The sequence below is a fragment of the Mus musculus genome, chromosome 5, assembly GCF_000001635.26.
Source record: "Mus musculus strain C57BL/6J chromosome 5, GRCm38.p6 C57BL/6J".
Classification (NCBI taxonomy): domain Eukaryota; kingdom Metazoa; phylum Chordata; class Mammalia; order Rodentia; family Muridae; genus Mus; species Mus musculus.
In genome coordinates, this window is record NC_000071.6 from 16860270 (window position 1) to 16882690 (window position 22421).

Consider the following 22421-nt stretch of genomic DNA (forward strand, 5'->3'; position numbering starts at 1 on the left):
ATATTTCTAAAGGTTTGCTAAAAATTAATTAACCAGCTACTATTTAATTTAAGTATATTATAAAATTATCAGATAAAGCTCACCTGTCTATTTGTCTAGTAACTTTGTGAGCAAACTTTGGGATAGCTGTTGGCATACAGGATTAAATAAGTTAAAAAATAGATAATAAAATGTTTGACTAGAAATGGCTTCAATAACAGCAAGTTGGACATTCTTTAAAAACCATATTTCTAACAGTGTCTGCCTGTGAATTTTAGATAAATGAAGTTATGACAAAAAGCTTAAAGCAATTAAATTTTTTTCAATTACATTATGAATAGTATAGAATACATCTTCATTCTAAAGTTCATTTTAAATTCAGAGAGAGATCAACAAAAGCTTCTTTTAGTTTTTCAGAGTATACACAGGGTGTCTCAGAAACTATAATCTCTAGAAGACAAGTGCCAAATATGGCACAAGTACATTCAAAGGACAAATGCCATGTTATAAGAAGGACATGTGACACTTTCTAGTTGGGAATGGTGGGGCCTCAGGAATTGTTGCAGAATCTGATGAAGTCTATGTTCCTTCTATGCGGAACAAAACATGCACATGTAAAATTTTATATTCCATCTCAGAGACTTGTAAAAAAAAAAAAACACCAAAAAAAAAAACCCACTATGAAACCCAGATTACAAAACTGTGACTAAAAACAGCAGTATATAACTGCCTCTGAATTTGTACAAAAATGTTTCCATGAACAAATATGTTCCCCTTGGTCTAATGTAAACAAAGAAGACAGGCTATAGAGCCACTGAGAACACTATAAAACACTCCTTAAATGTGGTGATACTTGGCAAGGTAGCCATTACAATAAGTAACACAATTCCTGAAGGAACGGAAGCAAGATGGACTCAGTTTCAAAACAGAACAATTTAGTTAAAAGGCTAATAACAAGTGAGCCCAACCATGGAGTGATGAGAATCAGCAGAAGCAATGTAAAGTCTCGCTGATCACCTCAGGTCTCCTCATCCAAAGCGTCTTCCTCGGGTAGAGAAGAAGAGAGACACTAAGACATCTTTCATGAACTGAATTAAATTCTTCAACTTAAATATATGTTGTCTAAAGAGACAGTGAGGTAACTGGCTAGACACTGTTTCCTGCAAATGCAATTCCCCAGAGGAATCGTGAATCAAAATTCCAGAGACTGTGTGTAGCAAATTGAGCTCATAATAAAAATTCCAGGACTAATATCTATTTTGACAGAAGGGAAGATGGTAGAAACTTTAAATCATTCTAACTTGTAACTATGGATTTTATCCTTATTTCAACATAAAGCAAAGAAGGGAGAAAGTCTTAAATAACTCTGTCCAACCTTTTCATCAGTTCTTCTGGTTATGACATCCATATTTCATGATGCATATCAGCACAATGAAAAGACTTGTATCCTATCAGTGAAGGACTGAAACAAGACATTAGTGCATGGAGTGGCAAAATCCATACCTCTTTATCTGTTTTACTGGATCTGAACTTTAATCACAAGAATTAGATGCTATCCTGGTAGGCTCTAGCTCTCTGCATTTGGTCTTCTGCTGCACACTGGCACACTACCTTTCCAAAGCTAGTTTTCTCACACCCCAAAAAACAGTACTTACTACTCTGTACCTCATGAAATAATTTGCAATTGATTCATTTTAGGCAATTAAAGCCCCATATGCATTTTAGATATGTCTTTCTTCTGATAAAGTCTTGGGTAGATTGAAGTTGATCACAGTGTCGATACTTATACCACAGAAGTGGTCCAATGGAGCATCCCAGGATTTTGTTTTGATTTGTCCTTTTAGAGTTGTCAATTAACTTGTACTCAGACCTGCCATCTTATTCTTTAGGGTACTTAAACCATAGAAGATATTCCAAAGCAAGTGAGATTCATGCTTATGTAGAATTAACAAATACTGTTAAACCACCAAAATGAATGAGGGGCATGTATTTTCTTACAATCTTACTTCTTTTAAATAGTAATGCATCACTAAAACCATTTTTGAAGGACAGTGTACATATACAAGCAACAAATGAGTTTAATAATTTTCCTTTTAGGGTTTTGGCTTGGTCTAGTTTGATTTTCTAATACAGGTTCTCCTATAACTCACGCGACCATGACCTTCATATGTAACTCAGCATCTTCCTGTCTCTACTTGATAAATTCATTAGAGACATGTGGCACTGTATGTGGCCTTTTGTCCTCATTTTGAAATGGGGTCTCACTAGATTGCACAGGATAGATGCAAATTGATGATGCCTGTGCTTCAGAAGCTGAAGTATGAAGATCATGAGTGTATGGTCAATGATAAATCTACTCTTTACTTTTATAAAGCAGAAGTAGACATCAGAGAAATGTATGGATTGCTGTGAGCTGTGCCTTAAATGCACTCTGAGTTAGATAGTAGAGTTCTCTCTGTGACCTTCATTTGATAACTGTTTATCTCTACATCTTCAAATAAACTTCCCTTGTTATTTCTGTTTCCCTAATATAAAGGCTGAACTGTGAACATAAGAACTAAAGTAGTAATTGATCATACAATGATTAATTGCTCAGAGAATGCTTACAAACTCGTGTAAAGTACTTCTACTCTTCATCAAAATCCTGCTATGTATGTATCATTATTAAAGGATAAAGGAAAATATATTAAATTCTAATATATTTTTGTGGCATGGGAATTTATACCTTGGGCCTCACATGTGCCAGGAAAACACCCTGCCAATAAGCAAACCCCTTACATTTCTTTTTACAATGTGTTTTTCAGCAGAGTCTTTCCGATGAGTTAAATCTGACCTTAAACTTGTGGACATCTTGCTTAGCCTTCTGAGTAGCTGGGATTATAGTCCTGCACAAAGGCACATTTGAAAGTGTCACTTCTTAGTAAAGTAAAACAAACAAACAAACAAAAAATGTAATCAATCTGTCTATGATAACAAATTACTTATAAAACAAACAATTAAATGTTGAAACAGTGAATTGAAAACTATAAACACGGAGCCTTCATTGTAAGGTAGAAATTAAGGGGAAGAAAATTATGTCTATTTTACCAACTGTGCATAAAGGGCATGATGGTAGTATCTTCTCTGCAAGAACTAATAATAACTGTTCCCTTGAGTATATGGGGGATGGAAATACTATATAGCTGGAACCTTCCAGTGTTCAAGGTTTATTTGTGAAACTAGGTAGTGTTCTTAAGTTGCAGACAGGGGACTGTAATGACGTCACCTTTATCAAGTGTGGCCAGTAAATAAAGACTATTGCTGTGTTAGGAAGTTACATGATTTGAGCATTTATTTTTTTATGTGTATTATGCCATAATAACAACTCCTTAAAAACTAACCTGCATGCATATCTAGTGCATTTTCACTCAACCTCTTCTGGGTTTCAGTACTGATCCAACTCTAACAGGAAATAAATACAGAATAACTGAAAAAGTGCATAAAAATACTACTTGGAAAGACATTGTCAATACTGAAGAAAAATAACCAGGTCTGTGTGTGTATGCCAGTTGTTTCATATGTGAACTACATCCTAGACAAAGTATAGTTTATCTTTTTTATCATTGCGCTTGATTACTCCTGTGTCTAAAAGTACATATTAAGCATCATTGGAAGTCTCAACGAAAGTGGAGTTGGGGTACATGGAAAGGGTTGTAGGGGAGAAAGGGACAGGAGACAATCATGTAATTATTACAATCTCAAAAATAAAAAGAAGCCAAGCGTGGTGGTGCACGCCTTTAATCCCAGCACTCAGGAGGCAGGCAGATTTCGGAGTTCAAGGCCAGCCTGGTCTACAAGTGAGTTCCAGGACAGCCAAGGCTATACAGAGAAACCCTGTCTCTAAATAAATTAATTAATTAATAAATACATAAATAAATAAATACTAAAAATAAAAATGTTTATTGAAGAAAATAAAGGAAACAAGAGTTTCCTCATCCAGTAAGATTCTATCTTGTTCCTTCCGCTGAAGTCATAGTTACTAATATTTTACAAAATACATAGGGCAAAGTCCAGTGGCTTTCCATGCTGATGATGTGAACAGTTATGGTGGTTTGAATAAGAATGGCCCATGTATTTGAATGATTACTCATCTAAAAGTGGCAAAATCTTCTATTTGAGGAAGATTTGGATGTATGATTTCCTTGGGGCCAGTATGCATCTGGAGGTGGGCTTTGAGGTTTCAACAGCCCATGCCAGGACCAGCCTCTCTCTCTCTCTCTCTCTCTCTCTCTCTCTCTCTCTCTCTCTCTCTCTCTCTCTCTCTCTCTTTCTCTCTCTCTCTCTGCCTGTGGATCAGGATGTATCTCTCAACTACTTCTCTAGCAGGATGCCTGCCATGTCCTCCACTTTGCACCCCACCATGAAGATAATGGACTAAGCCTCTGAAATGTTTAAATGTTTTCTTTTGTAAGATTTGCCTTGGCCATGTCTCTTCATAGACTAAGACAATAACCAAAGTAAGACAAATCAGTGCTCAGGAAAACCTCCGAAGTTAATTCATTTTATATCATTTTAATTTTGATTTTCCTTTAAAGTAGTATCTTCTAGATATGGCCTTGTGTTTTTATTTTAGAAAACGGAGACAGGTGATTAATTGTTTTAAACTCTTGTGTTTTATTTTAGACAGTCTTCTTTTTTTTTAACTGCTAAATCAATGTATATTTCGTACTTTTTTATTAGATAATTTCTTTATTTACATTTCAAATGGTATCCCGAAAGTTCTCTATATCCCATCCCCTGCCCTGCTCCCCTATCCACCCACTCCCACTTCTTGGCCCTGACATTCCCCTGTACTGGGACATATAAAGTTTGCAATACCAAGGGGCCTCTCTTCCCAATGATGGCCGACTAGGCCATCTTCTGATTCATATGCAGCTAGAGACACGAGCTCTGGGGGTACTGGTTAGTTCATATTGTTGTTCCACCTATAGGGTTGCAGACCCCTTCAGCTCCTTGGGTACTTTCTCTAGCTTCTCCATTGGAGGCCCTGTGTTCCATCTTATAGATCACTGTGAGCATCCACTTCTGTATTTGCCAGGCACTGGCATAGCCTCATACGAGACAGCTATACCAGAGTCCCTTCAGCAAAATCTTGCTGGCATATGCAATAGTCTCTGGGTTTGGTGGCTGATTATGGGATGGATCCCCAGGTGGTGTAGTCTCTGGTTATTAGACAGTCTTCTATGTAGTTTAGTCTGGCTTCAAACTTCTTTTTTCTTTCTTTCTCTCTTTCTCTCTCTCTCTCTACCTCTCTCTCTCTCTCTTTCTCTCTCTCTCTCTCTCTTTCTTTCTCTCTTTCTTTCTTTCTTTTTTTACATTTATTTCATTGTGAATGGGTGTGTTGAATGCATGTTTGTATGTACAGCACATGCATGTCTGGGACCGATGCAAATCAGAAAAGGACATTGGATACCACAGCACTGGACTTAGGACGGTTGTGAGATATGTAAATGGTAGGAAATAAACCGTCTTGCAAGAGAACAGTGTTCTAAATGAATAACTTTTGATGTGGGGTGGGGTGTTCCAAGTACATTATTGCCCCATAAGTGCTAGGATCGCTGCTGTGCATCAGCACATGCAGAACAAGTGCCTATCTTTATGTTTTAAAATTCTCTGTTTCTTTTGTGCCATTATTTTTATTTAATGGAATAAATTAATTGAATTATCACCTAAAATATAATAGTATATAAGAAGCTTAAAGACCATTATCACTATTTAAAAATTAAATCCAACAGTCCATTCTTTTTTAATTACAAGAATTCTTGGCAAACATCTTTAACTTTAAACGTAAATTTTTTTTCATAGCCATTCATTTGTAATATTATCAGGCTCCCATACTGAACAAAAATAAAGTTTGAAATGAAGGAATTTGTGGTGATGTCAAATCAGGTAGAGTCTGCTAACACAGTTTTCATACATAAACAATCTTGCATCCAAATGCAGAGGCAGAGTGTAGCCTTAGTAATGTGGCAGGTCCTGACTTGACTTTTAGTTCTTGCTCTCCATCACTAGGTGAACCTTTGCTGAGTCACTTACTATATTGAACTTCAGTTTCAGTCTGTCAATAACTATTACTAGCAGAGGTTGTATCAACACTTCCTGGTGCACTGGCCAGAACATAAGATGTAATTAATACATAGCATGCCTCATCAATGTTTTTTAGTTGACTGAAAGCATACAAAAATAGATTGCTTGTTATTTCGAAGCATTGAGCACAAATCACTTAGTTCTCTATTACAACTTCCACTAAGGAAAAATGTTTCTATGTTTTCTTTATAATATTAAAATTTTCTAATATTAATTTTGTAACTTATACTATCTACAATAATGTTTTACTTAAAAGCTATTTGACATTTTCATTAGACATCTATTCTGTATTTAATAAAGTATTTGAGAATAAACATTAATTGTAAAACTTCTTATAGACAATCTTTTTTTAAAAAGTCTCCTAAAGCAGGAGGTAAACAGAAGGCCATGAAAGGCAGCAGAAATAATCTAAGATGAGCCCTACTATGTTATAGACTTGGGCATCTGTTGTGGTTCAGATTCCGAACACTAATGAAAGATTCCATGACAGAGAAATTATTATTATTGTCTTCCTTGCAAAGTATAATGAGTTAAGTAATTAAGGTTATGAAGCAAAGTAAATTAACTGCTTGCAGCAGGAAGAGGTTTGGTGCCTGACTGAATGACAGATGTAACATTCTCCTATTTTCACCAGTGTTTTTACCTAATGCTGAGATAAATTTTTGATGACTTCCAGAGTCCATCATCCGGAACAGTGTGTTTCCTCACTCTTTATATCCCTATCTATCACTGTAGGAAATACCAGGCCTGCATCTGAGTCCATGGGTGCCTTTAGACTGGCTACTGTCTACTGAGACAAACATGACAGCATTTGAAAAATGTATCACCCTACATTTCAAAGCAAATATAAAATGCATACACTTTGTACAACAAGGAAGGTATAATTTAAAATGAATTCTATGAAGTGCAAGATTTAATATCTAAAGTCAATTTTCTTCAAAACATTGTACAACTAATGTGTGAATAAGATTTCTTACTGAGTAGTGAAATTTATGTATCTAAACACATCTATATTTAAGTTTTCACATTTAAAATGTGATTAAATTTAACTGATTTCAAAGAGTTGACTATCACTGAAAGTCCAAATTCTTTTCCAGAGGTTAAATTATTTTCTCAAGGTCACATATTTACAAAATGACATAACCAAAAGGAACTTGAAAAAAACACCAAGGCATGAAGTTTGAGGGATCATGTGACTAGTGTTGTAAATAAGGCATAAAATAGACCGAAGGGGTCTTAGCACACAGTCTGAGAAGTTCCAGTAAGTAAAGAGGTTGGTTTCCAGTAAATTAAGTTACACATCATTTTGACAAGTGCTGTGAAGGATAAACAAATGTAGGGCAGATGTCGTATCAAATTCTGGCTTGAAGGATCTGAGAAAGTCCCAGAAGAGATAGTGGAATTTTAGGTAGGTTTTGATGGACAGAACGAGAAGCAGAGACATTAAGCAACAGCCACAGTTGAGGAAATGTAGACTCGTGAGCACATGGTTTATTCATAAAAGGAGAAAATGATCAAATGTGTCCTGAGACAGAAAGTAAGGTTGGCCTGAGGCAGGGAGTTAAGAAATTAGGTAGATTGACAAAGCTTGGAGAGCAGGAAAAAAAAAAAGAAAAGACCACAGGCAAGGAAGTTAGTCAGGCAAGTGCTACAACAAAAGGTCAGGCGAGCACTGACCTCTGTTGAGACTATTGTACACCAGGGTCACAACCACACTTGCAAATAAAACGTGGAGCAGCAGCTTAATAAGATTTGTGAGCAATGAGAATGTGTAATCCCACATCCAACACATTTCTTTCAAGTTCTTTGGAATCACCAATGGAAAGCATGTAGCGTGGGTGTCCCGGCTACACAAAATACACATTTAAATATTTACTCATTGTACAGGGATTACTAGATGTATTAGAATAGCTCAGTGTGCTGTACAAAAGGTTTTATTAGGATCAAATGAAACAAGAGACACAAAAGGTCTTGTAATAAACATGCTATGTAAATAGAAGCCATTTATATTGTATTAATACCTGCAGAAAGATTTTGCTCTTTTCACATCACATCCTGACTTATCGTAGAAGACTGACATATTTCACAATGACGTGTGGCTTTTTAAAAATAAAAAAGCATTACATAAATTTTAGGTGAGCACAGGAGAAAACAAAAGGGGAAAAAGGCCTCAAAAACCTTTGCTTATTTTCAGATAGGAGAGGCAAAACCAACAGGTGAGTCTGAAGCACTAGCAGGTTCCTACCGTTGGCTACTGGTATGCAGAGCTCCACTGGCTGTTTGTGAGACTGTGCCTTCGTGCTACACACTGAACTTTTTAAACTTAAAATTGTCACAACGCTTTCAGAGTTAGTAGCACAGGGTTCTGAAAGGAATGTGCTCTTTGGAGAAACAAGAGTATGACTGTGGACTCCATCTCTGTCATTTTGGACTTGAGACAGTTACTCTACTCCTCTCTGCTCTTCCCTGGTAGATACACTATGGTCATCCCCTCTCTCCTGAGATTCAAATTAGGAGCCATTGCTACTAAATAACTTTGATCAGTCATGGCCCATAGTCGTTAGTAAATAAATGGTGTGCCTGGGATTCAAGATATTGTATGACCTTTGTATGTTGATTCCCAGAGCCCACTGAATATTTAGTGACTACTTGTTAGAAGGAAGAGAAAAGAAAGATGGAAGTAAGGGAAAAAATTAAACAAATGCAGGTTAGACTCTGTCTCCTTATATAGTGACAACTGTACCTGAGATATATTTTATTATTATTAGTAGTAGTAGTATTAGTATTAGTATTAGTAGTAGTAGTCGTAGTAGTAGTAGTTTAGTTTTTGAGAGGGACTCTTACTATGATGTCCAGTCTGCACTCTAGCTCCTTAGCTCTAATAATCCTCCATCCTCAGGCTCCATAGCAGCTTGAACTCCAAGGGTCTGCCACCCCACCCAGCTATTTCTTAATGATCTGGAGATAAAGCTATATGTCTAAGTGACACATTATCCACCATTTGATCTGTTTATAATTTAGAAATACATCACAACCGTGTTTATTTATGTAAAGCAGATCACAGTATTTAAGGGGCATTGCTTAAGCATAATCTGATTTCCCCATCTGTCTTTGTTGAGACATGCCCACACTTGCTTTTATACTGTGCTAGTCATACAATGCTCAATCTTAACAACTACCCAAATCCAACACAGCTAGGAGTCCTTTCACTGAGTTGCACAAGCAATGGGATTTCATCCACCACCCCTGCTGATGGATCTTTTATGTCTCCTTTTGCTCCCATTTTCAGTACTTCCTACTCCTCTGCCATTCCTGTGAAACTAGCCTTATAGCTTACACTACCTTAAATGTCTCAATATATTCACAAACTTACCCTATCTTACGCTGCCATCTGCTGGACTCCCCTGGTCCTTAGGCAAGGATATTAGTCACAATATGATAACCTTGTATTACTTAGTCATTGTTTAATGGTCAGTTGAGATAGTAATGGAAATTTATGTGTGTTGAGAGGAGGAGGGAATACTGTGATTCTTGGTAGAAAACAGGAAAATCCAATAATAGTAGTGTGGCTCATTTTGAAGTAATACTTTGTCCTGTAAAAACAGGCTGACTCATCCTTTCTGCCATTTAGTCACTGTTCATTAACTTGTCCAGAGAAAGACTTTCACAGAATCCACAAAGATGTGTAAAAACAATCCTAGTTCAATAATAATTTATTTCCCGGCAGGACTAATCATAAAGAAAATAAATATGAAGAAATCCTCTCAGTATATACTGTATCTCAAACTTTTGTCAATTGCACAATTGTTAATGCTTAGTAAGTATTTGTTCAATTTCCTCAGATTACTACTTCTGTCTTAAGGAAGATCTCATACTACTGGAGGCCTGACAGCTGGTTTTCAGCAGTGCTCACGCTAGCGGGAGTTCTCTTCATGATGGGTCTTTATGCAGTTGTGTGGTGCCTCTTCAAAGAGTAAGATTTCATCTGTTGCATTCTTTTGAATTTGTTCATAATGAAATCAATCAGGGATGCCCTCAAAAACAGGTAGAAAGGAGATAAAGACATGGAAATTTTCTCTGTTGCTTTCCATTATTTGTCATGATTACTGTTTTATATGTGGATTTTGATTATTAAGGAAATCCTTCTATCCTGAACGTCAAGACTCATTACCAAAATGATGGAATGATTCTAGCTTATAGCCATTGGATTTGTTTAAAATAACCTTAAATGATATGTTAAACTGTTCATGCACAATCAAGATTGGGGCCTCTTATCATATTAGCTTATCAAAGCATAGACAGAAGTCACAAAATAAGAAACCAAAGAGCCTTAGTGGTAATTCGGTGTGTGTGGGGGAGGGGAAGAATGGGGAGCTGAAATAGTCCTGCAGTTATCTTGTAATCCTCGTGGTTCGGCTATTGTGACAGGTTATAGGAACACAGGGGTGGGAACAGACTGAGTGCTCTGACAGAACCAGACAGGAACACATCCTTTAGTAGAAAAGGACTTAGATCACAGAGCAGAGTGATAAGGGGTGACAGAAATGTAAACATCTTTCTATGGCATCTAGAACTCTTGTCTAGAGAGCTTGGCATGAGAAAATTTTACTGAGAAAGTGCCACTGCAGTGGACTTTCAGGAGTAAATGGAAACAAAATCAACAGAAAGGTACAGGAAATAGAAGCTGGAGTGGATTTATATGGATCTATTATACTTCTAATCTTGACTTTTATCCTCAAAGAAGGAATACAGAATCTAAAAGGTAAAATGACATGACCCAATGATAAAGGAAGAGTTTGCAACAAGGTTTAAAAAAAAGAAGACAGTTGCACCAAGGATTTTAAGAGCCATTTGCTGGGCATGACATTGCACACATAAGCTCACAGCTCTGAGACTGGATGCACATAGCATGCTCAATATCGAGCCAGCCAGAATTCCTTCAGGGACTGGGGTTTAGGGGATTCATGATTTCTTACTTCTAGCTGAGGAGCTGTGGAGAAGTAAGTGCCTGCTGCTGGGGGTGGGGCAGGGAATCTACGTATTCAACAATGGAGCCTTTGATAACCTACCCATGTTCTAGTTGATTTTCCTTCACTTTTATTCATACAAGTAACACTAAATGGACTGAATGGGTTTAAGAAAAAAGGGCACTTGGAGTTAGGAAGGAAAGCAGTGGGGGGTTGGGAAGGAGCATGAGTTACAATTTCGTTTTGCACACTCACATACTTACCCTGTATTTGATTTCTTCCAGTGTTCAATTCTGCTCAAGACTATTTCCTCACTGTCACAGACAGAAGAGTCAACCAAGTCTGACTGTACAGGATGAAAAGGATGCTGAGCAGGTACCAAGGTAAAGCAGACCTGATGCTTTAAATAAAGAAGTGTGAGGCTCTACAAGTTCAGCCCTAAGTGATTTGAAATATATACATATATATGCACATACACATATACACATATATATTCAGTGCTTTGAAAGGTCAAATCTTTAGGTTCTATATCAATTTTTAAAAGTATCCTTATTCATCAATGTTTATTGACTACACAATACACTTCTAGGCCTGGGATCATAGCAGAGAACAAAGTCAGACATGAAGTGAGAGCTGTAGTCTAGTGCTACTGATAACATTATCATACTTTAAAACTCAGATTGTTTATTTAATGATGAGGGACAAACAGGACAAAAAAGGAGCAAGAACAAATACAATAATGTGCAGAAATTTTATTTCACATAACATCAAAACACATTACTTATTTCTAGGAGATATAATATGTGATACTAATAATAGGGCCTATTAATGTAAACTTTAAAACATAACTAGTTATGTATTATAACATGCCAGAGGATATTCAAGCTACTTTAAGCACTGCCTATCTCTAGCATTATGTAAAGTAAGTATAAAAATAAAAGTTAACTGCTATATTATTTATTATTTGCACATATTAGCACCAAAAGGCATATTTTGTGTTAAACAAGGAAAAAACTGTTTCAAATATGTTCTCGAATATGTATGAAAATTCACTAAGTGTTGGCACCAAAGAAACCACACAAAGAAACCTGCTGCCTGGAAATGACAAAGTAAGGACAAAGAGCAAAATCATGCTGCAGAGCCTAGAATGTCTGTTTTTTGCATTTTACAGAATTTAGACAACGAAAAGCACTTATGAATAATTGATGGTTAATAGTAACTCATGAATAGAAATAAGAGAATTTATTCAATTCAGTTCATAGTGGAAGCAAAACTTGAAGAAATTAGAGTTTCCCACCTACTTTTCAATGATTTAATGCTGATAATATCAATGGGGAGGCAAGGACAGTGCGGATATATTTGTAGAGGTCGAATTGGTGGTGGGTATTGCTGAGATAGCTTTCAAGTCTCCTTTGTTCATTCTTTGGGTGAAATTAAATTACATAGATAATGTAGTGGTGTCACTGCTAAGGGTAACTTTATTGTCTGTTCATCTTTATCAACACAATTATCCAGTGAATACCTGGCATATGTCAACCTGTCTTATGAGAGAGTTCTGTTTGTGTGTTATAATGAGGATATGTTATTTTAAATGCATTTGTCATTGTTTGAGTAAGAGTTTTGTACACATATACAATGTAGTTTTTATCAAGTTCACCCCTCCCATTCCATCTGCTCAAAGCCTCCTTTAGTTGCTTCCTCCTGAACAGGACTATTTCCTCTCAACCTACGATGATTTGTCCCCATACTGAATTCGCTAAGTAACGCCAGCATGTGTATGGGTGTAGAACCTTCTACTGGAGCCTGATTAGCCACCACAAGGGCTGTATCCTTCAAGAAAACTGAGGGTTTTTTTTTTCTTATTTTTTGTTTGTTTTAGTGCCAAAACTCAGTGAACTTTCATAGCTATTGCAGAACATACTTGAAATATTTATCTTAATCCACAGCACATACTATGCATGTTAGTGATAACATGAACATTTCTAAAGGAACAGATTTTTTCTGCTAGAAAGCATTGATTGCCAATAGCTCCTTGTCTAAGATGAGACTATATGACTGCCTTTTCTTTTCATGCTGGAACTTCATCTTGTGCAGGTCTTGTAGGTGCTTTCCCAGTGGCTGTTATTTTACATGTGAAGAAGCTCTTATCTCACACTGTCTTGTTCCAGTCACCCACTGTTTCTTAAAACTTTTCACCCTTTTTCTGCAGTGATCTCTAAGCCTTGGGAGAAGGAGCTATGATATAAATTGTGATTAAAGCAATGACTTAAAACCTGGATTCTTTTGAACTACAGCAATAAAACTTGATGAGACTCTCTGTCTTTAACAAGTAAAATATTTCAACTCAGCTTATGTAACATTAATAAATGGCATTATTTCAATGATTATTTTTCAATAACTATAAAGGTCTCTTTGTAGAGTATTATATATTTCATTATCCATAAGCCCATATTTCATTATAGAGAAATATAAGTATAATAATAGAAGGATTAATGCTGATAATTGATAAAGTCTCAAAATATGTAGTACATATAGTAAGCACCATAGGATTTTAGAGACCTATACAGTCCTTGTGCAGAGGAACACGCAGGGGAACTGCAGAAGAATGAGTCTGGGAGGTCACATGAAGAAGTTGCATTGCCTTATAGATGGGAAATGGAGTGTTCACTTTGGCACTAAACATGACTTTAAAACTTCTCAACCTTTCACAACTTTTCCTTGCAGTTGGACCAGCATTTCTCTTTCTGTTTTTTTCTCATAATCTAGGACTCCACATGCTAATTCACAGATCCATGGTACCATCTTCTCTAATTTTCTGTACTATTCTAGGATAAGTGCATCCACAGAAGCCTGCACACATTATATCCTTGCTCTGTCACGTAGTATGTATGGGCATGTGTGTATCATCCAGAACATGACTTCTTTTATCTTCCTCATTGAAGCATTTTTAATGTATTTCACATGAAGCAAGTTATCTCTGAAGTTATGTTTGTACACAAATCCTGATAGATATCTCAAAGACTGTGGAAGCAATTTGTAACTTACTTTTTAAACCCCTTTTTTCTTCCTGTCTATATTTCTTTACTCTTTCAAATTACTTCATGTTGACACAGGGACTATCATGTTTTACAAATACTATCATGTTAAGCTTTCCACTAAACTAATGAACAACTTATTCCCTGGCTCCAAGGAGTCTTTCCCAGTGTGTTTTCTGACATCTTTCATGAAGTACTGAATTTTCTCAAACATGGTCAACATATATCATGACCAGTCACTCCTTTAATTCCTTTGTCCCTGATCTACTCGTTCTAGACATGCTTTCCCATAATAGATCTTAAGACTTTGACGTGAATGTTTTAACACTGTTAAAGCTCTATATTACAAATATATCCCTTTCTGGTTATTTCTCAATTTGATTAAAAATATTAAGATATTATCAACTTACCCAACTCTTTTATATTGATTGTCATGATTCTTTTTCTTTTTTTCTTTGTTGTGTTCAATACCCCCCCCTCTCTCTCTCTCTCTTTCTCTCTCTCTCTCCTTACGCTCTGTGCATATGTATGTGTTTCTGTGTGTACTTGTGTATGTATGCATATGTGTATATATGTGAATATATACATATAGGCATATGAAAGACAGATGTCAATATTAGATATCTTTCTAAATCAATTTTCATGTTATTTTTGTAGACCAACACTCATTCATTAGCTTGGATTGTTGGCTACTAAGCTCTTGGATTCTATTGATATATATGTTCACTTTCTCATTGTTAGTGTTATAGACAAACTTGACCATGTCCAGTGTTATATTGGGTGCTAGATAAACAAGCTTGGGTCCTCATGCCTCCAAAACAGGCCCTTACACATGGAACCATCTCCAGAACTGTGTGCATTCTCTTTCTCCATTATCACATAATGTTGCACCTTGTTTCTGTCTCAGATCATCATAGCATTCACATTTTTCTCCCAGTATTCCCTTTAAACTCATTTAGAACTCTCCAATCCCAATGAAATCCACATATCTAGTGTATGACAACATGAATCTACAGTATGTTTCCTAGGAAAATGCCATAGTTCTGTTTTTTAACTCACTACAGTTTATGACAATGCTTTCAAAGGGCAGATCAACAATCCAGGCCAACTAAAGATTCATGATCAATTAGCTTTCCCACTTTGAATGAAGATCCCTGACAGCTCTTCCATTTTTCCCCTATTTCTAACATATCTCTGTCTTTTCACTTTGAACTGTGATATCTCTGAACATTTCTCAAACAAAAAGGCAAGATTAGATTTAAAATTCAGATGTATCACAGTAGTTCACAGCAGATGCTGCTCTTACAGTCGAACCAAATTTGGTTTCTAATACCTACAACTTTTGGCTTATGACTGGCTGTAAACTGTACCTCTAGGGAATCGGGTGTCTTTGGTATTTTTGGATGCCTACATATACATGCGTACACACACACACACACACACACACACACACACACACACACACACAATTTTAAATAAATGAACAAATCTTTTAAAATCTCTCTTGGGCACTTAAAAGGCCATAGCAAAAACTTAGTCTATCTTCTAGGTACCATGGTGTCTTCATTCCTATCTCAGTGTTCAACTCTTGTTACATATTAACTACCCTTCTCTAATAATTTCATAAAAAATATTTTTCTGCCCTGTTTCTGCTAATTTGTACGGCCTGAGACGGCAAGTCACTAAAATTTTGCTTTTCTAAAATTCCTACAATTCTAATTTAAAGTACTTCTAGTGACACCATTCAGCCTTATAGGAACCCATCCCAACTCTTCTTAGTGAGAAGCACTGAGTAACAGCTAACAGCTATATATATATATAACAGTAACACACACACACACACACACACACACACACACACACACACATATATACACACACATATACACACACACACACACACACACACATATATATATATATATATATATATATTCAATTTGAAAAAGTTGACCTGATATGGTCAATATTTTATTTATATACCCCTTACCCATAAAATTTAGGAGAGAATTGTCCTAATTGTGATTTCTCTAAACCTGTTCACATAAATTTAGTAGGGAGATAACACTAAATGCTGCTTTATGGGTAATAGCATCAAGCAAGACAATTACTCTGTTCTCAGATTTCTTGTGTATAAAGGACTCTAGAACAATAGGGAATAACTGTAAAACATTATTTTCATTAGTATTTATGAGGTAACTAATAATTTATAATCTGCATATAGTGATAAAAACTTGGAATAAAATAATAATTATAAATGCTTTTTCCAGCCATCAGTAGTTTATGATGGACATGCAGTAGATCCTGGTAAGAAGCATATTATATCAATCAATACCTCTGACTCTAAAACATGGAAAGCTTGCAAAACACTGAAAAGAAGCATTATTGTGTGACTTATATTATACTATCAAGATTTCACTATGTTAAAAATATTAATTATGGAAACTAAGAATGTTCATTTATGCTTAAAGATCATGTATAATATAAATTATTATACTCTTAATATAGCCATTGTTTCTTTTTGTGATCACAATGATTTATAGGTACTTTTCAAAAATGTATATTGCAAAAGTTCAGACATAATTCTTTATTTAAGTAGTTTCAAGTACTTTTATTATCTCCCATTAACCTCCACTGTTACCTGAACAGTCTTAATTAATCTTTTTTTCATGCAAGGAAATTGCCCCATATATTGCCTTATTCTTTTTTTCCTGTATTTCTTAGCAATTCAAACTATGTATCCATTGTATAAATCATGAACTATTTATTGATAATATTGTAGGAACCTACTGGAAATAAAATTTTGTGCAAAGATCATATTGCCAATTTTTCAAATCATTAGCTGACAAAGATCAGCATGTCTTCAATGTCTGCCAATATACAGAGTCTCAAATATACTTCATTACTTCTGATATGATAGTGTCATTTGCATTTTTAAATTCTGTCACAATATGTCATGCCTTTTTTCTTTTGTAAAGGAAACTTTTATATTTAAGGTGCTTATGTAGTTTACAAGTTTTAAACCATTTCTGAGTGTCTTAGTCAGGGTTTCTATTCCTGCACAAATATCATGACTAAGAAGCAAGTTGGGGAGGAAAGGGTTTATTCGGCTTACACTTCCATACTGCTGTTCATCACCAAGGAAGCCAGGACTGGAACTCAAGCAGGTCAGGAAGCAGGAGCTGATGCAGAGGCCATGGAGGGATGTTCTTTACTGGCTTGCTTCTCCTGGCTTGCTCAGCCTGCTCTCTTATAGAACCCAAGACTACCAGCCCAGGGATGGTCCCACCCACAAGGGGCCTTTCCCCCTTAATCACTAATTGAGAAAATGCCTTACAGTTGGCTCTCATGGAGGCATTTCCTCAACTGAAGCTCCTTTTTCTGTGATAACTCCAGCTGTGTCAAGTTGACACAAAACTAGCCGGTACACTGACCTACTTAACTCTTTCTTGAGTAACCAACCAGTATTTGAAGACAATATGAAATATCAACTAAATTCTTATGCCTTGTGCTAAGTAAATACTATGTATTCAAATTATGTTTGATTAAAGGGGATTTTCTATTTGAGTACTGCTGGTAACCTTTATGAATGTGGATAACAAGGTTTAAGGATTAATAATAAAATTATGTGTGCAATCAGGTACAATCTATTTTTTCCAGAGATTTTTAAAACATAGAGTAGAGGTGTGGGGTATTGGGCTATGCACAGACAGGCTGGTCTCCAGTCAAGCTGAGGTCTGAACCCCGGAACGGTCATAATTCCCCTACATGACATGGTAGGCATTCCCTCATGCTCCTAGAACTCTGGCTCCTGCCTAAGTTATTGCCCCTCCCCCATAGCCCCCACAAGAGAAATGTGGCTAGAAATCAAGTAGGCAATGTTCCAAACTTCTGACTTTCAGGCTAAACTCCTCCCCAGTTACCTATCAACAGTAAGATAAGACAGCATACTTTAAAAGAGGTTGTTTGGCCTCTCCTTGCTCTCTCACTTCTCTCATTCCTTTGTTCTCTTACTCTCCTCTTCTCTCACTCCTCTCTGTCCTCTCCTCTCTCCCTCTCACTCTTACTTTCTTTCTACCCTTTCCTCTCTCTCTCTCTCTCTCTCTCTCTCTCTCTCTCTCTCTCTCTCTCTCTCTCTCTCTCTCTTCTATCTTCTCTCTCCCCCCTGCCTTTCTATAATAAAGCTCTAAAACCATAGACAGTTTCTATTCATCAAGGCCTGCCATGCTTGGAGGACAGGATAGGCTTTCTCCTAAGGAGCCCTTTCTAATCTCCCAGATCCTGTGCTCCAGTCAAGATCTGCTGCACTCACTCTTGCTGGTGTATGAACCTCTGTTCCCTCATCCTTCTCTCCCATAACCCCGGGGCTTTAGAGAGTAGCCCCGCGCTCCCAGGTTGGGCTGCCCCTTGTCTACCCCCAAAGAGTGGGTCAGAGGATGACCACCCTGGGCTTAGTGGAAAGCCTGTGGCAGCTTTCCCACGCCTGCCTGACCAGAGCATAGGTGGAACTCTGGCAGAGCATGGGTCTTTCCTCCCTCTCTTCCCCAGGGCCCTCTTTTTAGTTCCCACATTGAGGAAAAGGAATAGTAGCACAACATAGAGGACCTTATCTTTGTCCAAAGATGGTATAAAGCTGTATATGTGGACATTATCTTCATCTGTCTGAATCTCTCTGTCTTGTGTGTGTAATGATAAGATATGGAGACACTTTACTGAAATGGTAACTGAGGTGAAAAATAGGTATTGTTTGATTCATATGTGGGAAGTATAGAGAGTCAAAGAGGAGTTGGGAATATTTTGGAGTCATAATATCATTGCTTAGTTTCCATACACTCCTAGTCTGTTCTTTCTCTTATATCTGTAGTTGACATTAATTGTTAGTAGTTGCAGAAACCTGTATCCAAACAAAGTTTTGGTTGACTAAGGATGTAATACAGAAACAACCAGTCTCTGCCTCATATGACTCCAGTGTGCATTACTAATCTTATTCTGTCTCCAGAGGTAACCATGATGTTCTCTTACAACTTAGTAAATTACCATGCAAATATATCACCTTAATGATATAAACATTTGGTGAGTGAAAGAAGCTCTGAGGACATGGATTAGAAACAGATAAAGTCCTGAGTGAATGTGTATTATTGATAAAAATCCTGCGAGTCACACCACAGGGACTTTGCGAAGCCTTTATGAGATCAAGTTCCAGGACTTGGCAAAGCCTTTCTCTGGTAAAAATACAAGGGTTTACCAAAAATTGACCAGTGTGTACAGAGTCTAGAATCACCTTCCTTCCTAGTGACTGAAATGTGACACTGTGCTCCTATGGAGATTAGATAACTCTCTCTGTCCATGTTACACTTAAGACATGTGCTGGAGTATCAGATTACTACATTGGTGTTGCTCCATCAGGCTCACAAGCCCACCTGATCCCAGGTTTTTAGTACTTATGCCTGTGTGTCTGTCATTTCTTCATTCTTATGTCACCCTAGTCAAGTTCCCAAAACCAAGCCACGCAGCATGTTGCATGAATGAACTTTGCATAAGGGCTGAATAAGACTCAGGATGGCATTTTATTTGCTCTCTTGTTATATTCTACACATTTGTCATCCTATCTTGAAATGTATACATTTCCAGGAACAAATTTAATGCACCTTTGCACTACTCATTAATGTTTATGTGTGAACTATTCTGCTATTTTAACTTAACACATCAAAAGATAAGATAAGATATGGACTTTAAAATTGCAGAAAAAATTGTAGCAAATTCCCCATGGCCACTGAACTGTCATATGGATTCAGCCTTGGAAACCACGATTCTACAAATACTGGGTGATAGACCCCCAAGAAGGAAAAATGGTTATTATTAACATCAAATAATTTGTTTCATGCTTTTCAATTATTTTGTATCCATGGAATGACTTTATATGCTTCATACTTGAAATAGAGTGTTAGTTTATTTAATTTTCTTACTGATTAAATTTAATATACTTTTGCCAATTTTGCAAACTACTTTTACTTTAAATTATTTTTGTTATGTAAAATTCAAGTTCAATGCCATTACCTTTATTTTTTCATCAAATATTTCCCATCTTAAGCTTTTCTTCATCACTTTGTGCAACTTGGATCAAGGGTTGCAGCAATGCTTTCTTCACCATACATTCCATGTGGAGAGCTATTGTCCAACTAAAGAACAGTGATTGCCTTTATGTGTGTTTCTGCCTACATGCATGTGTTTACATGTGAGAACCTGATAACAAAGTTTACATTGTGTTTTGTTGTTGTTGTTTTCTTGTTTTTGTTTGTTTTGTAACCATTACTGAGCTTTCTCAGCAAGTTAGGGTCAACTCCACACATGTTCCCTGCCCCCCAAAGTTAGAAAACAACTCACACATATTTATTCACCAGAGTCTTCCATTTTCTCATGATTTTGTAAATGCTTATGATCTTTATCTTGAAAATTAAATGAGATGAAGCTAAATAATATTAGGCAACTGAGTTTACTATGAAAACTATGTATCATTCAGCTCTCATTTCAAGAAACAGAATAAAGGGAAATACTGATAATGAATTCCTAAGAATAATGAAGATGGCAACTAAGCCCCCTAAAAACCACCATCATATAGTATTCATTCCTCATTTGATAGCTATGTAAATGTCTTTAATACTAGGATTACATATCCAATATGATATCCTAAATTCGTCATTAGAGAGGATGGGAAGAGAGACCTTCCCTCTTATCATGAATGACAAAAATCCTTAGAGTTTCCAGTCATTTTTATAAAAAGTATAAAGATATACACTCATATGAGGTTCATAGCTATTCTAGGAGCTAAGTACTATTTTACTCTGAAGATAGATACAATGAATAATCAAGAACCTTGTACAGGAGTCATAGATGGTAGATATGGAAACAGGATTTACAAGTACTCTGGTTCCAGAACCTGAATTTCCACCCTTAAATCTCCCACAAACCATATTCAATAGGGTTATTTTGGTTTAATGAGTGTTTTTTTTTTTTTTTTTTTTTTTTTTTTTTTTTTTTGGTTTTTGGTTTTTCAAGACAGAGTTTCTCTGTATAGCCCTGGCTGTCCTAGAACTCACTCTGTAGACCAGTCTGTTCTTGAACTCAGAAATTCACCTCTGCCTCCCAAGTGCTGGGATTAAAGGCGTGTGCCATCATGCCCAGCAATGAGAGGGTTAGAGTTAGACTACTTGAAATTATTTATATTACCACTTTGTTTGCATTTGCAGGTACCCAGCATATGATTGTGAGCCCCAGAAAAAGTTCTGGTCTCTTAGAACATAACAGAATTTTTCAGAAAAGTGCATCTTGCAATTCTCCTTGTTAATCTCTCAATGAGACTGCTCTATAGAACCTAGAAAAATGGAGTGAGCAGATATTATTGGTAATATCTATTTAACAGCCAGACAGGAGGTGTCAAGAATTTGTCAAGATGTCAAGATACTTAGCTTGATATTCAATTTTTTACTAAAATTTAATTCAGTATTTCTTTCTTTCATCAGTGACAGAAATGCAGTATCGACTGAACAACCAGACAAGGGGATGAAAAGAAATTTTTTTCAACGGGAGACATTTTGACTTTAACCAGAAGAAAGGTTACTATATCTCCATGTTGCTTTATTTGAAAAGGTCTTTGAAAACACAGCTTTTTAAAAATAAAAGACCATCAAGTTTTCCAACATAGCCTGGTACTTTTGTATAACTTGTCACATGCTCTGATGCACCTCTTTTCTACCACTGCACTTGGGCTAAGATTTATATGCCATAAAGATATGTTTGTGAACAGTTAAGAATCTACTGTGACTTATTTATCACCAGTTGAAAATACACTGATCTAAATTGTGCTCAGATTGTGGTAATATCTCAATAACTAGTTTTAATGTATTTAGGATTGATTGCCATTATACAGATTAATTCAGAACATAAAATACACACTAGAAGACTAAATTCTTTGTTAAGTTACCAAGATATTTGTATTTAGTTTTGAAAGACAAGGATGAGCATGTATGATAATTTCATATCTTATAAACAATGACATTTTCTAATTAACTTGTTTTTATTTATGTGTATGGGGGTGTCTACTTGTCTGTATGTGCACCATGTGTGTTCAAGTCCCTTCAAAGGACAGAAGAAAATATTACATACCCTGGAACTGGAGTTACAGAATGTTTTGAGCCACCTCATTTGGGTCCTGGAAATAAAATCCAGGTTTTCTGTAGGATCACTAAGCTTCTTAACTGCATAGCCATCTTTCCCACCCTTATTTTAAAACTCTTCCATGAGCCCTGTTTAATCT

The 22421-nt window shown here is 36.3% G+C and overlaps 1 protein-coding gene across 1 annotated transcript in view; it reads left to right on the forward strand.

Annotated features, from left to right (window-relative positions):
* The window catches only part of Gm28710 (predicted gene 28710), a 90649-nt gene extending 68479 nt beyond the window's left edge, over positions 1-22170 (forward strand). The window contains exons 19-21 of the mRNA NM_001378608.1: positions 9948-10078; positions 11357-11455; positions 21628-22170. Coding sequence (NP_001365537.1) covers positions 9948-10078; positions 11357-11455; positions 21628-21703 — 306 coding nt within the window. The 3' untranslated portion in view covers positions 21704-22170. The remainder of the gene's footprint in view (positions 1-9947; positions 10079-11356; positions 11456-21627) is intronic.
* The last annotated feature ends 251 nt before the right edge of the window (positions 22171-22421 follow it).